General features: G+C 32.9%; 2 protein-coding genes across 2 annotated transcripts; one reads left to right on the top strand and one right to left on the bottom strand.

The window, feature by feature from the left end:
- The first annotated feature begins 6,941 nt into the window (after window positions 1-6,941).
- On the top strand, window positions 6,942-9,299 carry LOC131640863 (uncharacterized). Its single transcript, XM_058911240.1, has 3 exons — window positions 6,942-7,573; window positions 7,940-8,305; window positions 8,638-9,299. Exons 2-3 carry the CDS (start codon window positions 7,958-7,960, stop codon window positions 9,073-9,075), a joined length of 786 nt encoding a protein of 261 aa, XP_058767223.1. The 5' UTR covers window positions 6,942-7,573; window positions 7,940-7,957; the 3' UTR covers window positions 9,076-9,299.
- A 182-nt stretch (window positions 9,300-9,481) lies between these two features.
- Window positions 9,482-15,224, bottom strand: LOC131640862 (arginine biosynthesis bifunctional protein ArgJ, chloroplastic). Its single transcript, XM_058911239.1, has 17 exons — window positions 14,951-15,224; window positions 14,766-14,876; window positions 14,528-14,651; window positions 14,374-14,447; window positions 14,205-14,249; window positions 13,943-13,993; window positions 13,784-13,852; window positions 13,582-13,640; window positions 12,870-12,939; window positions 12,260-12,340; window positions 12,083-12,169; window positions 11,687-11,809; window positions 11,277-11,339; window positions 10,669-10,746; window positions 10,445-10,590; window positions 9,841-9,911; window positions 9,482-9,724 (listed from the first exon to the last, which is right to left on the bottom strand). Exons 1-17 carry the CDS (start codon window positions 15,017-15,019, stop codon window positions 9,642-9,644), a joined length of 1,404 nt encoding a protein of 467 aa, XP_058767222.1. The 5' UTR covers window positions 15,020-15,224; the 3' UTR covers window positions 9,482-9,641.
- Between the last annotated feature and the right edge of the window lie 1,300 nt (window positions 15,225-16,524).

Here is a 16,524-nt window from a genome sequence, read left to right as displayed (position 1 = left end):
TTTATTAATCTCTTTTTTATATTTTTTATTTGTATTTATTATTTAGAAAAACTAAGTAATTCATGATTATATAAAAATTATAATTTTATTATTAACCAAAATAAATAAAAGAAAATAATTTTTAACATTGCAATGGGATTTGTAAAATTTGCCAAGAATTGTTATCATGATGCCACATGGATAGGGTTGTCATCATGACAACCTTGCATTTATATATAAGATCTTTTTTATATTTTTTATTTGTATTTATTATTTAGAAAAACTAAGTAATTCATGATTATATAAAAAGTATAATTTTATTATTAACCAAAATAAATAAAAGAGAATAATTTTTAACATTGCAATGGGATTTGTAAAATCAATTTTTTAAAAAATAAAATTAGGATTGGTGTTAGAGTGACATGTGTCAAATGTTGCCAAGAGTTGTTATCATGATGCCACATAGCTAGGGTTGTCGTCATGACAACCTTGCATTTATATATAAGATTAATATATTAAGATTAAGATTAAGATAGATATATATTGTGAAATTATAATAGGATAGATGGTTAAATTTTGGTAATTTTGTGAAGAGGTGATGGGTTTTATTCCTACTAAATGCAAAAACTAATGCATCTTTTAATGAAATCCTTTAGAGTGTGTTTGGATGAGGTAATTTGAAATTTTAAAGGAATTTAAAATTTAAAGCAATTCAAATGATTCAATTGAAATCCATTCATTTTTAAATTATTTTGTTTGGATGGAGTATTAAGATATTTCATTGTTAGATTTTGGGGGTCATTTTTTATAAAATTAAATTTTTTGGGTCAAATTAAAAAATTGAAAAGTAGGGACCAATTTGCAATTTTAAAAAATTTGAAGGACCAAATTGTAAATTTTAAAAATATTAAGGACCAATTTGCAATTTTTAGAAAATTTTTGGAGTCAATTTTGTAATTTTGAAAAATATGAGTATCAATTTGCAAAATTTGAAGAAATAATAGTAACAAATGTATACTATGGAGTATGAGAGGAATTTCAAATTCTTTGGTTTTTTGTGTCATTTCAAAATGATTAAATTTAACTTAGATAAAATACTCCATAAATTTTCATCATTTTAACAATTCTTCATTTTTGTATCCAAACAATACATTTTGTGTAAATCATTTTAAATTCCCTCAAAACATTACATTACCTCATTAAAATGCTTCATCCAAACACACTCTTAATCTCTATCTAGGTTTTTTCATTTTTCATGGCTTTTCGTCACAAACTTTAACGCTCAGTCTCATTTGTAAATTGCGGTGGAAAAATTCAAGAGCAAGTGAATAGCAAAAGGAAAGATAGATCTCACAATTTTCATTACATTTTTTACTAATTCCACCCATTTCAAAGATTGCTTAGTCGTGTTGTGTTCTCCATCTGGTTGCAAAAACTTTAAAATATAATAATTGGTATTAAATTTTATAATTATGATACAATGTTAATATTATTATTTTGTATCGTGTGTACTCTATGCATAACATGAATGAGTAACAATTTCTTTATATATATTATATAATTATATAATTATTATTACGAAGAGAATACAAAATAATAGTTTGTTTACCTATATACATATACATATATATATATATATATATATATATATATATATATATATATATATATATATATATATATATATATATATATATATATATATATATATATATTTAAAAATGGTAATTTCGATGTTGAAAATAGTATTTTACTAAAATGATAATTTTTATTTTTTATAAATCCAAATTAAAATAATTATAATGAGAATGTGAAGTGACTGTTCAAAATATTAAATATTAATAGGACTGTCAAAATACTGATCAAAATATTGAACATTAATAGAAACATGGGATTATAGATTAAAATATTTTTTTTACAGGTACCAGATATTTTTCTATACATTCAATTATTATTTTTTCACGGGTACGAGACATTTTTCTATACATTTAATTATTTTTTTACGGGTGCCAGATATTTTTCTATACATTCAATTATTATTTTTTCACGGGTACCAGACATTTTTCTATACATTTAATTATTATTTTTTTACGGGTACCAGACATTTTTCTATATATTTAATTAATATTTTTTACCAGTACCAGACATTTTTCTATTAAAAAAATATATCTGAAACAAATGCGCGTCCCGTACGAGAACCCGTGCGAATGCACGGGTTTGTTACTAGTTTATATAGTAATATATGTTTAAGAACTGCTAATTATAAAATTTGAATTAAGCCTTTGTTTGGATTAATGGTGTTCTGGACTGGGCCGGCGCCTGACCCAGTCGGACTAAGGCCCAAATTATTGTTAGTCCATAAAGACGTTCTTCCTCGGCACATGGTTAAAGTGCCCGTTAGACGGGCGTGAGCATGTGACTTTCGGTCGATCGACTCCGCTGACTTCGGAGTTGAGCAACACTTGTCTCGAGTAAGGCCACCTGCTCGAGACAAGGCGGGCGCTCCTTGCGAGCACCTTCACCCGCTCCTTCTGCCGAGGACCCTCCCCCTTGTAGGGTTTCTTCACTCCCAACCCCCCGGATTAAGCGGAATCTACACGTTCCCTAAAAAACAGTGTCTCCCCTTAAACTACGGAGCGGTTGACCCAGGATGGAGACCACGTGCTGGTCTCCACTATTCACGTAGAATCCTGACGTTCTCCGAATTGGGCCCGAGCATCCAGTCCTATAGCAAGATCTTGGCCCAGCGCTGGGGGCTATAAATACCCTCTTTCACTAGAGAGTCAGGTAACTTCATTCATTCTCTCTTACCTTGTACTTGCGCTCCCGCTTGTTCCTTCTTCTCACTTTGGCATCGGAGTACCTTGTAAGTACACCCCAGTTCACAGAAGATCCAGTTCCTCGCAAGCCTTGAAGATCCTTCTGATCAGGTACGATCAATGGTGCCGTCTGTAGGAAACTTGCTTCCCCATCTTTTCTGAAACAAGGATCAAAGCAAAATTCATCATGCGATCATCATGGCCGGCAACAACAACAACAACCAAGGTCCGGGACCCTTTCAACGTCGACCCGCTGATCCATGCCACCACGGCTGACGGGCAAGGTCGACCTAGGCGCAAGAGACCGCAACCTACAGTTGACGGGAATAGTTGACCCAGGCGCGAACAGTCCACCGCTGACGGGCAGGTCCGACAGAGTACCCATTTCTCTGAATGAATTTTTTTGTATGATACTTTCAAGGATGCTACGATGGTATATGGGCCTGCCACGAGCTTTCATCGCTTGCTACCATGAGTTGTTAAGGAAACTCGTAAACTAGTTTGCATCCATTCAACATAGAAAGATGTGCATCACCTGCCTATTTAATAATCAACAAACCCTTCAAAGTCACCAAGAGAATACCTTGCTCGTTTCAATGAGGCCATCATAAAAGTCATCCACCCGAACCAAGAAATGTTCGTAGGAAAGTTTTAGAATGGTCTTAATGTAAGGCACTTCAACGAGTCCCTCACCCAAAGGCCATTATCTTTGTTAACATAGGTGGTCACATTGGGCGAAATGCTACATATAGGATGAGGAAAGTAATACCGTAAAAAATGCATGTGGCCTAAAAGAGTGTATTCTTAATGTCGAAGGCTCACAACACTTACAGAAGAACAACTGCACCCCGCCCGTCAAGGATAAAGCAACATTCAAGCGAGGTGGAAAGGTCGTGGAGGGATTCGCACCCCTTAACACTCTCTATGGACATATCTCGCAGAAGGTTCTCCACATACATGATATCCCTATGCTTCCAAATCTAAAGGCAGATGTTATGGGACCTTATCTTGGTAGATGGTGTAAATTTCATAAAGTTAAAGGAAGCCCCACAGAAGACTGCTACCAACTCAAGAAGAAAATAGAACATATGATCCAATAGGTGCATCTTAAGAAGTGCATAAAGGTGTTTCCTCTCAAGGGTCAAGCAAGTCAAAATCCCTAATGCATAATGATACATGAAGGCCCAAATCTAGAAAAGGAAATGAACCGTCCAAATAAGAGGGCAATGAGGTCGTACACCATACACTATATACTATTCCAGGAGGATTTACTCGGGGGCGAAGAGAATGGCTTCTCCCGAAAAAGATATGCCCGTCAGGTATTAAATATAGATGATCTCCTCATGTAACAGAAGGAAGGAGAGCATAAGACCCCCAAAGTCAATATCAATTTTGTAGAGAAAGATGCATCACATATCCACCCCCATAACAACGAACCCACGAACCCATGGTCATAATATTGAGGTGCGATGACTAGGAAATCAGAAGAGTTTTGGTAGAACAAGGGAGCTCTGCAGATATCATCTATTGTGATGCATTTAAGAGATTCCGCCTCGACCCAGATGACCTAAAGACCTTCAAGGGATCACTAGTTAGGTTCTCTGAGGAGCAAGTACACGTGAAAGAATACATAACGTTGAAGACCACCTTTGGAGTGGGGGAACAAGCCAAGTAGGTCAAGGCTAGGTATCTGATTATAGATGCCCCTGTCGTGGTGCGAAGAATATTCGAGCGCATCACACGCTTGAAATACAACATAGTCATCACCGAACTTTATTTATTTCAAAAGGAAAGAAAAAATATCGATAAAACCCATGAACGAAAGGATAATATGGTCATCACATTGCAACCAAATGAGGGTTCAGGAGTCGGTATACAAAGGGAATGTATTAGCACCCCTCACATTTGTTGTACTCAATGATACCCATTTAGTTGTTTCATAATCGAATGTTAGCTTATGTCTATGTTTTTCTACTTATTACGAGAAAAAGAAAGGAATATGTTCTTAGTTTTTGATTACGGAGCTCGACAAGATTTCGCAATCATGTGCCTACGTATTCCCTAATTCTCAATTTGTCTACAATCTTTGATAAACTCTTATTCATGATCCTCGTTATCATTTATCATCTTTAGCGCTATATTATATACAATGACATTGTCAATATTGACTTTATTTTGATTATCTTAATTTCGATTTCATCACATTTAATTTAAGACATAATTTATCGAGATCTATTTATTTCATATTCAAATACTTGATTAGTTCTTCTGGAACTGAAAAATAAATCATGTCAAAGTGCTATTAGAATTTTCAAATCTTCACTTGAGTCATCTTTAACTTTAGTTTCTTTTCTTGCTAGAGAACTTTTAACATTGGAACCGATTTTCCTACTACGCTTCAAGCGCGACTACATCTCATTTGAAATATTAGATTGTCCAATAGTAAAATTCACTTTGGGTGGTGTATTAACCGCTGATAATTTATTTCGTAAATTTTATAAATGAATTATATTTTGAACTTTGAGGATCAAAATAATATAATAATATTTTATTTGAAATTGTTCATTTAAATTTCTGATTCACATTTTAAGCTGCTTATTCTCTCCTTCTAATATTGCAAAAATTAATTTATAAATTAATAATCAAACTAATGAACTTCAAACAAATATTTAATTATTGGACAAAGATAAAACCTCTGGTACAAAATTCATATAAAATATATATTCTCAATCTTCTTGTAAAATTGTGTTTTGGTGCATTCGTTGCACGTAGAGAACAACCTTATTTTTCTTTAAAAAAAATGGAAAGGTATATTTTTCTATTTCTTATAAATATAAATCCTATTTTGAAAACCTTTTCACGCTTGCCTATATTTTCAAGAGAATAAAACAATATTATCCTCTTTAGCATTTTTCTTAAGGAAATCTCTTTATTCTATTATGTAAAATATTCTGTTTTTGGAGTGTATCTATGAAATTATTCAACGATGATTTGTTTTGTAGGTGTATCTACAAAATTTTTTCTTAACTAAATTATTATAAAAATTTTTCAATTATTTCGTAGGTATATCTACGGAATTTTCTCTTGACTAAATTATTATGAAAATTTCACAATTTATTTCATAAATATATTTACGGAACATTTTTTACAATTTTAAACTACTTTCGTAAATACACATAATTTGAATTTCGCCGAGTACCTAAGAAAATCTAAAAGAATCAAAGAGTGGATTGTGATATCCTATTTCCCGATTGAATTTGTTACCAAAACAACTAATATTGCTTTTAAACGTAATGCAATTTAATTTATTTTAATCTCCAATTACGTCTGTAACAAGCTATTAAGGGTTTTTTTTTTTTTTTCGTTTAAGATGTGAACTAATAGTAAATTTATTGCAAATTTAAAATAATTGAGGAATTAGAAAAATTAATGTAGTAATTAATATGAAAAAAAAATATAAAACTTGTGTTTTTGAAAATACACATTAAAGTAATAAAAAAAATAGTCTATACAATTATTTAATTATTTAGAAAATATATACCGTAATAATTTTACTTTGTCAACCTATCACTATTTTATGTATTCTATTAAATTAAACTGATATTTTTAAATTAGTTATATGACATAATTGAATAATAACTTTAATCTTTAAGTTAGCTATATGAAATTAATAATTATATATTGTCAATATAAAAATATTTGCATTACCAATTCATCATCATCATCATAGATTTCTCTTATTTTATAAGTGGTTAAAATAAAATGCAATCTTTTATAATATTCAACATTTATGATTAAATAACGGTATAAAAAGAATAATTGTGCATTTCAATTTCAACTAATATTTTTTAAATTTATTTTAAAAAATTAATTGAAGAGTATAAATTTTTTACATAATCAAAGATATTTTTATTATGATTTAAAAAAAAGAAGAAGCCAAACTCATTAAAATTTAACAATTATGACTGTAAAATTGATGAAATATCAATTAAATTAATTTTTAACACATGTTATTATAACGATTTCCGGTGAAACAGATTTACCATGAAAACAGAAACGTGTACGATCCAAATTCGTTCTTACCCATCCAGCGAAGTTTCCCATTCCCTCCATCTCCATATATAAATACAATTTTCCCCTTTCAGAACAGATCGCTTTTCAACGCGTTTCTCTTAATCCAACTTCGCTTGCTGAATACCAGCATCGAAGACCAGAAAATCAAAATTCATATGGATTAATTCTCTTTTAACTCAATCATAATAAATCGATCACCGATTCGATTTCTTCACTTTCAATCATCTCAGATCTATTTCGTATGTTCTTCGATCTTCGATCGGTTCCGATCGAACAAAGGCTTGTAGATTTTTCTTCTCTGGCTTCTTTTGTTGTAATTAGGGTTTCGACGAGCGAGAAATGATGTATTCGGTGCCCGTTGGACTCTTCTTTTTACGTCATTTGGTTCTGTTTCACGGTGGATCTTCTTTTCATCGTCTTAAGCATCTTTCAAAAAGTGATAGGCGTGGTAATCTTAGTTAACCCTACGCTTTTTTTTTTTCTGCAATTCGTTTTCTCGAGTTTTTCTATCTCTTTTTCGGAGTATTTCTTTTGGTTTTGTTCGTTTTGATTCGTGCTTTCTTCGATCGTGCGTGGTTTTGAGGAAATTCGTTGGGAGAATAAAGTTTTGGTATTGCTTTTACTTCAAAGACCGTGAAAGCTTGCTGTTGCTTGTTGCTGTTTTGCTATCTGAATTGAATCTACACACATCGTCGTCTAAGGTGATTTTCATTATTTTATTATGCCTTACAGTGTAGCTTTTTTGGTGAATATTGTTTAGTAGTTATTAAACTATAGTTTTACAGTTATTAGAATCATGCATTGTGACCTTTTAAATTACTCCTCATCGTGAACTCTTTGAGTTGGCTTCCTTTACCAATGCAATTATGCTGATCAGTTTCTTTTGTTAGCACTTTGATTATCATTATATGTTGATTCATGTAAAAGACTGATATGATACTGTTTCCTCCTTCCAGTCATAAAGCGCGAGCAACATACCTATGTGTGGATTTTTTTATTTGTTACTTGTTGATGTTTTTATTATTCATCTCATATTTTGTTTTGTCGATTTGTGGTTTGTGTTGCAGAGTGGTCCTATACATTTGATGGACATCCACTCTCTTGTTAATGCTGTGGATGATGTTATCATAAGTAAACTTGGAAGTACTTTTGCTACGTCCGTACAAATGCAAAATGATCAGAAGTTAGAACATGTATCTGACGAGGATGATATTGGCGATTGTCATGTTGGGGAGGAGGGTGAATGTGATGGTTTTGAACAAGAAGAAACCACGCTAAAATTGACGAGCTTGAAGGAGTATTCAACATTTCCTTATCCTGATACCGTGTTACCTTCAAGCTCTTCTGATGATGAGGAGGCTGATACACCACTGGCAAAATCACCTTCTAACCAATCTCCGCAACAGAGTTACTCCTGCAAGGCTTCTCAGCCAGTAAGTTTTTTAAACGCTAGAATTTGTTGTTATTGTGTTCCTAATAAAATCCGAGCTAGTGAGTATGCAAGTTAATGATTGTTTTGATTTTAATGAATCCGAGCTAGTTCTAGTATGCAAGTTAAAGATTGTTTTGATTTTAATGAGTAAAAATGGAGAAAACCCCTCCAAGATGGTTGGGAAGTAGTTTTGTTGCGTTAGTACATATTTTGACGTGCATTTAACTGTTGGGTTAGACATGTACTTTTGATCAGACATAATTTATAGGTATTTTTCTTTTGTTTTACTATCCTTTGTTTATTGGTTTTTGTTTTTTCTGTATTACACCACAGGCATCTCTAAAACTTGTATCTGCAATGAAGGGTAGCCGTGAAAAACATGGGGGGTCTGAAATGAAATTGTCTGTTAAGTGGGCCCCTGATGTGTATGATCCAATACCAACGTTATCGTCACATACTGTGAGAGTCAAGAAACACCCTAAATCTAGGGTCAAGAAGAGTGAAAAGAAATATGTAAAGAAAGGTCAGAAGGTCAACTATTCTAAAGGGGGTAGCGGCAAAGATAAGAAGCAGCACTACAGCTATAGCTGGCCAGAATCTTGTGGCAAAGGATTTGATGCTTCAAAGGAATTAAATAATCTCGATGTTGTTGACAATGATTCATGCCATGAAATTAGCAACTCAAAAATACCTGCTACAGCAAAGCCTTGTCATGTTGGCGAAGCGCTTAGTAACATCCTTGATTTTGTCTCCTATATCAAGAGTGCATAAATAAATAATTTGTATTCTATATCATGATTGCATAAATAATTAGTTTCCTATTAGGTTGTGTGAAGAAGAGTTTATAATTTCACGGTTAAAAATTGTTTAGTGCTACAATCATGCAGGTCATACAATGCAATATCCTGCGGAAAAGCAGCTTGTAGTACTATATTCTTTTTGGGTTGAATAATGTGTGGCAACTTTGGTTTGATAATAGTATATCATTTCTAATAGTGAACAGTGTTTGACACTTAAATCTTTAGCTCACAGATCTGATATTTAAATCTTTTATTTGATGTCTGCTGTCCGGGAATAAATTTGATACTTACATATGCAAGCAAGTAGCAACATGCTTTCAAATTGCTTATGTGCAGTGCACAATACAAACGGAAAGAGTTGGATACGAAATTGATGCTTCAGTAGAAAACAATGCAGTCGCGAACTTTTTATTAATTCCAGCTAATCTCTTTATGAACTGATTTCAGTACAACTTACATAATTATGGTTTTCTTAATTAACGGAAAAATAAAATAGTGCACAATCAATTATTATGCCAGAACGAGCCAATCATTTGGCTATGATGTGTACTCTGCATTTATTTTGACATAATCGTAGCTTAAATCACAGCCCCATGCTTGTCCATGTCCTGGTCCATTGCCTGTTAGTAGGAAAACAGATGCTATATCAAATACAGGTAAACAAATAATTTTAAGGCTTATAAACTCTAGACAATCTCCAAAAGGGGAAAAAACCAATGAAGTGTGTTAGACTTACCAACAGATATCTGAATTCTAACTGTACCGTGAGTCTCCCCAGCCTTTCTCATATAACTACTAGCTGCTCCCCTGCAACAGTCACAAATTTTATAATATAAATAAATGAACAATAACATTAGGGATGAACTGAAAAGCATGTTACAAGTTATATTCTCGAGCGCACATACAGGAGCAAGCATGGGTAGAATCTAAGCTCTGTGGATATGAGACTTGAATTACGTAACGACCAATAATTTGATAAAACAGTTGATGCAATTTATCTTAAAACACTTTCCTTAATGCAATTTATCTTGCCCTCGTATTTTTTATTCTCATTTCTACACTCTACAGTATTGATTCTTTGATCTCTAATGAAAATGCTATAAGTCAAATAAACTAAACAGTTTCCTAAATGCTTTATTAATAAGATAGGTGCTAGTAATGGTAAAGTGACACCCTTCCACAGCATCGGGTTTAAGATAAGTATTTTGTTAGTGTCTAGGCTTGTTAAAGATTTAGTAAGAAAAATTAGGAGTAGATAAAAACAAAAAAACATTAGAAAAAATGAAGATTTACTAGTTTAACAGATGCAAGGAAAATAACCCAAAACAGTAAACTCTTACCGGTCAAATGATTGTGGCTCCCCACCATCCATTAGTAAAATATCCCCCAGTTTCACCCTAAGTACGTTTTGGTTGAAAGAAACCCCCGAGTAGCCAGCTGCTGCGGCAATACGTCCCCAATTGGGGTCTCTACCATATATTGCAGCCTGATGATGATCATTATGTTAGAAGATAGAACTTAGTCACATTCAAATCAAAAAAATTCTTCAGTTTAACTATCATGCCTTTACAAGTGAAGATGATGCAACTGAACGAGCAACTTTTGCAGCTTCAGCCTCACTATTTGCACCAGTCACAATGACCTACAAAGAGAAGATGGAAGTTGGTTATAAAATACAATATAAAGCAGAACTGGGCCCACACTTTCACTAATTAACATTAACAAAACTTCAAAACCCAGCTAGACAGCAACCTAATAGGAGAGGTATACACATAATATGACTGTCAATGGGATTTGTCTGCAATGATTTTTCTATCACATCAAGAGAATGATAACAAAAACAGTTAAAATGCAAATGAATTGAAGTTGAGGGATGGAGAAAAAATAAAAATAAAAGAGGGGGAAAGATGAGCTATATATTATTGAAAATTAATTTGATTTAACATATGCAATTCAACCCAGTATTTATATCGATTATTACTTAAGAAAAATCTGAATAGATGAGGAACGTTTGATAGAAGTGCATGATGAGAACAATATCTAGTTCTCTTCTAGATATTTCAGTCATGATTCATGCCAAGGAGTGTGGAGGATTACTATTGCAAGTATAAAAGAACACAATAGCACCAATCAATGTTATAGTACAGCAATCCTCAATGCAAAAGAACAAACCTCAATGAGGCATGTTGCTCCCTCTCCATCCCAAGCTATAGATTTGGCAAGACCTTGCATTACCTGGAAAGGACAAGTCAAAATTCCACATTTATTGAAAGAAGAGCACTTCTGGACGATAAATTTCACATCTCAAGGAAATCACAGCACAAGATCTAAGGATAGAGAGGATGACAAAAAGGAAATCTCAAGCATCTTTTATTACTTCGTTGCAAGGAAAGGAAGAGTTATGCGTGAAAAGATATCATCATATTCAACTATAACATTCAAAATGCTGCCAATTCTAGTTTTACATTATTCAACCCAAAAAGAATATAGTACTAAAGAAATGCGGCACTACAGCCAGTACCGCCAGTACATCACAGTACTTTCTTTTATAGTTTTACATTATTATACAAGGTCAAGCTTACCGCATCTAGGCATGCCTGAAGTTGAATTGCCTCATCACTGTCTAGAGAAGAAATGCGGCTTAGCCCAGACAACCCACTAGCCAAAGCAATAACAGTATCATTAGTACTTGTATCTCCATCTACCTGAAGCAAGATGATGCAAAATCAATGTAAGAATCAATCATCATCTAAAATATAATGAGCAAAATCTTTTTGATGAAGAGAACATGGCATCACTTTGCACAAGTTTTCTAAATACTCTGTTGACATAACTATGACTTCAATTGTGAAACTACCACATTATGTTTTTGCACTTTAGTTCAGAGAGAAAAAAAAAATTTATATTTAAATTATTGTATTAGCACCACTGTTGCTATCAGAATTTGCAATCTCTAGAAAAGAGTGAAAATCACATACAGTTATCTGATTGAAGCTTCGATTAACAGCAACCTGGACCATCTTCCTCCAAACATCACTAGTTACCTCGGCATCAGTTGTTACTACCTATGCTCAAGGAATTTGCATAGACTTAGCTCAAGGAATGGACTTGAAAATTCATATATTAGAAAAATGAAAGCATCAAGTAAGACATACCCCAAGCATGGTAGCCATATTTGGATGGATCATTCCAGAACCTTTTGCCATTCCCCCAACTCTGACCTTAGTTCTTCCAACCTAACCAATACCGAACAAAAATAAGAGTTAGACAATCTCACTTTTATTCCCACCCCTTGAAATTGGAAATATAGAATGTAAATAAGAACCAAACATAAGATGCTTATTTAATTCCCAAAACTTTGGAAGCTACTGTACATATCAAGATTATTTATATGCGAACTGATTCAACTATCCTCCCTCGCCTTTTGTTTTATAAACATCAATGAGCTATGCAGGTCCTATGAACTAAAGCTTCCAATTACAACTTGAAGTGAAGTGGGAGCATTGCATAATGATAAAATTTTCTAAGTAATCAAGTGTTGATTAGTGTTTCCATATGTCACATAATCACTGTGTTGTTGTGACTGTTCATATCAACGAACCGTACAAGTAAACTGACAACATTGCATTTTATTAGTTATCCACATGACTAAATCTACCCATCCATACAGAGTGTGTTATTGTGTATGTCTGCTTCATAAACCAGATAAATATGAATTAGTTGTATGAACATGAAGACAGCAAGTTAAGTAGGAACGAGCAATACCAAAGACTCGATTGCCACACTCTTGCTAACAAGATCTGTTGTGGTGATTGCCACTGCTGCAGAACCTGCCCTGTATGGAAACAAATAAGCGTTAAAGAAGAAGTGGATAAGGAAAAGATTGAAAAGAATGAACAAATAAGTTTTCATAGAAACTTAACATTTTCAATAAATAAGAAACTAAAATGGTGAAAATAAGGCTTAGAAAAAGCTCTCTGAATAAAATGATCATTGAATAACCACAAATTTTTTTTTTTCATATGATTGTGGGCCTGTTTGTTTTAGATTTTTCTAAAAACATTTTCGATATTTTAGTTATGTTTGTGTGTAAGCTTGTCTGAAAAATCATCTTGTTAAAAGAATAATTTTTATATTGAAAACGAGATAGCTATTTTAATTAGCTTTTAAAGAAAATCCTTTTTAATATAAAAGAAACAAAAGCATAGCTTATTATGGTACCTATGTTTATTCAACCAAACAAATAAAAACTATTTTAACATGCATTGTTTTCAACTTGAAAGCTTTTCTAACCATGGTTTATGCTTTTTTTTAAAGTCTTTAAATAATAATCTCTAAGTTATTTATATTAAAAATGATTTAAAAAAAATCTAAAACAAATGGGTTAAAAATGATTTTAAAAAAATCTAAAACAAATGGGTCTGTATCTCATCTCACTTATAAAAAATGGAAGTTGATTCGTAAATGCAGAAATTACCCCTCATCTGAAGAAGATAGTGAATTCACTAGTAAGGGAAGTGAATTTAAAAGTGCCCCCTGAAAGCGAAATGGCAAATATAAATTTTAGAAAAAAAGTAATTACACAATTAAGTTTGTTTGAATATTTTGCAAGTGGCTTGTCCAAAATCTTATGAATATTACAGAATGTGATCATCAAGGACACAAGCACGTAGCATTACCTTCTTTATCCTTTCACCAATTACACCAGTGGATTCAACTAATATTTCTTCGGGCTTCACTCCCAGTAGCTGAAATTATGAACATCTCTAGTAAATATTGCACAATCACTTTCAAGCACTGTAAGGAAGATTAATTAAACACGCTAAATCAATGCATACCTTTGCAAGGCTTTCAACGCATTCTAACGTATCATGGTAACCTGCTTCTCCCTGGATACATGAAAGGATTCAACCAATAAAATATTTATTTAATTTCTCACACAGACACAAAAACATGTTAAATGATCTAAGGTATTGTATAACATTCATCAAACTGAAGTATCTATAGTAAAACTACACTTCAGTAGTAGACTATACTATACGCTGATTATTATTCAATGCCCACATGCACATAGAAATAAAAAGAGATTCAGTGGCATACCGTAGCGGCATTTGCTTGACCTGCATTAGTTAACACAGCACGTGCCTGAAAATTTGATAAAATTGATGTATCAGCTGGCAAATCATCAAGCAATACATTATTCAAAAGTTCATCTCGGAAGACATATTAAGCCATTGGAGTGCAATCAAGGAACACGGAACTTGCTTACAGTATTTGAAATGTCTAGTGTCCTTTTGCAGTATAAAACCGGAGCAGCAGCAACCACATTAGTTGTGAATGACCCTGCAAGAAATCTGGTTACATAAAATGCATACCAAACCCAAAACTAAAACTGTGATAATCATCGAGATGAGAAAGCTAACCTGCAGATATGGCGTCAACATCACATGTGACAAGTGCGAGATCAGGCTTTTCTCCTGCAGCACGCAATCCGCCATATATTCCCGCAGCTTTGAACCCCTCCGCAGCAGTAACTCCGCCCGGAATCTGAAAAACTCGAAATTAAACATTTCAGACAGTAATAAAAATCACAACAATGTACATATGCTAAGTTTAGAGAGAAAATAATTGAAACAAACTCTACAGTAATAGAAGAATGACCTGCTTCCAAGGGCCTTCTGGAAGGAAAATCGGAGCAGCGGGAATGTATCGAGAGGCCTGATTCTCTGTTGATGATACAGCGCGAATTTTGAAATTGCGTGAAGTAAATATCTGTAAAGGAATATAAAGGGAAGACTGTGAGAGAAGATGCAGTTATGGAAGAATGAGAAAGAGTTGAAAAATACCTTGGAATTTGGGGAAGTTGTTGAGAAGTGGAAATGGAGTGAAATGTGTTGAGGAATACAGGAATACATTTGTGTTAGATGTGAAATGTGTTTTAGGGTTTGAAATTGAAATACGCGATCAAGTAGTGAGAGAGAGTGTGATGATGATGATGACAAGTGAAGTGGAGTGAAGTGAAGTGAAGTGAAGTGAAGTGAGGTGAGGAGAGGTGAGGTCGTGGGTTGCGTTGCTGTTTAAATGTTTAAGACAGTTCTAGATTCGATTTCCTCAAAAATGATTCTAATGGCAAACATAGATCAAAATAGTACATCAATTGTAAAATATCAATCAAAATAGATTAATGCTATTCATACACCACTTTCTACACCAAATACTTACACCCAACACTATTCACCGTATTTATACGGTAAATAATGTTTTTAAATAAAAATATATATTTTATGAACAATAAAATATCATTATAATAATAAATAATTTTTTATTTTTTTAAATTTGTGTCATTAACCAACTTTATAATTTCATTAACCAACAATTTACATTGCATTAACCAAATTTGGTGACTACTGTAAAGTACTATTCATGGGTGTGCGAATAACATTATTCAAATTTGGTTAATGCAGTGTAAAAATTTGGTTAATACAATAATGAAGTTGGTTAATGCAACATCCAGGTATTAAAAATAATATTTAGCAGTCACCAAACTTGGTTAATACAGTGTAAAAACTTGGTTAATATAGTAATGAAGTTGGTTAATGCAAAATCCAGGTATTAAAAATAATTTTTAGCAGTCATCAAACTTGGTTAATACAGTGTAAAAATTTGGTTAATGCAATATTGAACTTGGTTAATGCACGTTTGTACATGAACAGTGTCGTCCGTAATTTTAAAAATAAAAAATATTTTTTATAAATATTATTATTTTATTTTAAAACACTGTTCACCGTATAAATACGGTGAACAGTGTTTGGTGTAAGTATTGGGTGTAGGAAATGGGTGTAAGAGTAGCATTACTCATCAAAATAATCTTAATTAGGGTGGTAAAACGGAAGCCCGTCCCGCTTTAAGTCCATCCAAAAATGAGTGGAGCAGACAAATCCGTTATGTGAAATGGACATAAAAATCTTGTCCGTCCTGCCAAGATGGCGGGTTGCCAAGCGGCGGACTTGTCAGTCTATTTTTTCAATTTTTTAGTATATTAATAATTTTTTTTACCTTTTAATCAAATTTTTCATTTATTTTTTAAAACAATTTTTCATAAAAGCGTCTTTTTAAACAATTTTACTTAATTTTCTTTACATATTTTACAATTAAATGTATAAAATAAAACTATCAAAAATTGAAATTACTATAATTAACTAAAAAATGACGGACTTAAGGCGAGATAGACTGACGAGCTAAGGTATCGCAAATCAACCACCTCTACCTTTTCTGTAAGGCATCGCAAATCCTGGAACGACAATTCCATTGCAACCATATTTGGTCCAGGTTCTAACGAGCTAAGGTGTTAGTGATACAAGCAAGTCTCAGAGTACAAGGTGCTAACAACTGTTGGATAATGTCTACAACATCGCTCGAC

Source organism: Vicia villosa, unplaced genomic scaffold, assembly GCF_029867415.1.
Source record: "Vicia villosa cultivar HV-30 ecotype Madison, WI unplaced genomic scaffold, Vvil1.0 ctg.003339F_1_1, whole genome shotgun sequence".
NCBI classification, from domain to species: Eukaryota; Viridiplantae; Streptophyta; class Magnoliopsida; order Fabales; family Fabaceae; genus Vicia; species Vicia villosa.
This window is presented reverse-complemented; position numbering and strand designations above follow the sequence as displayed.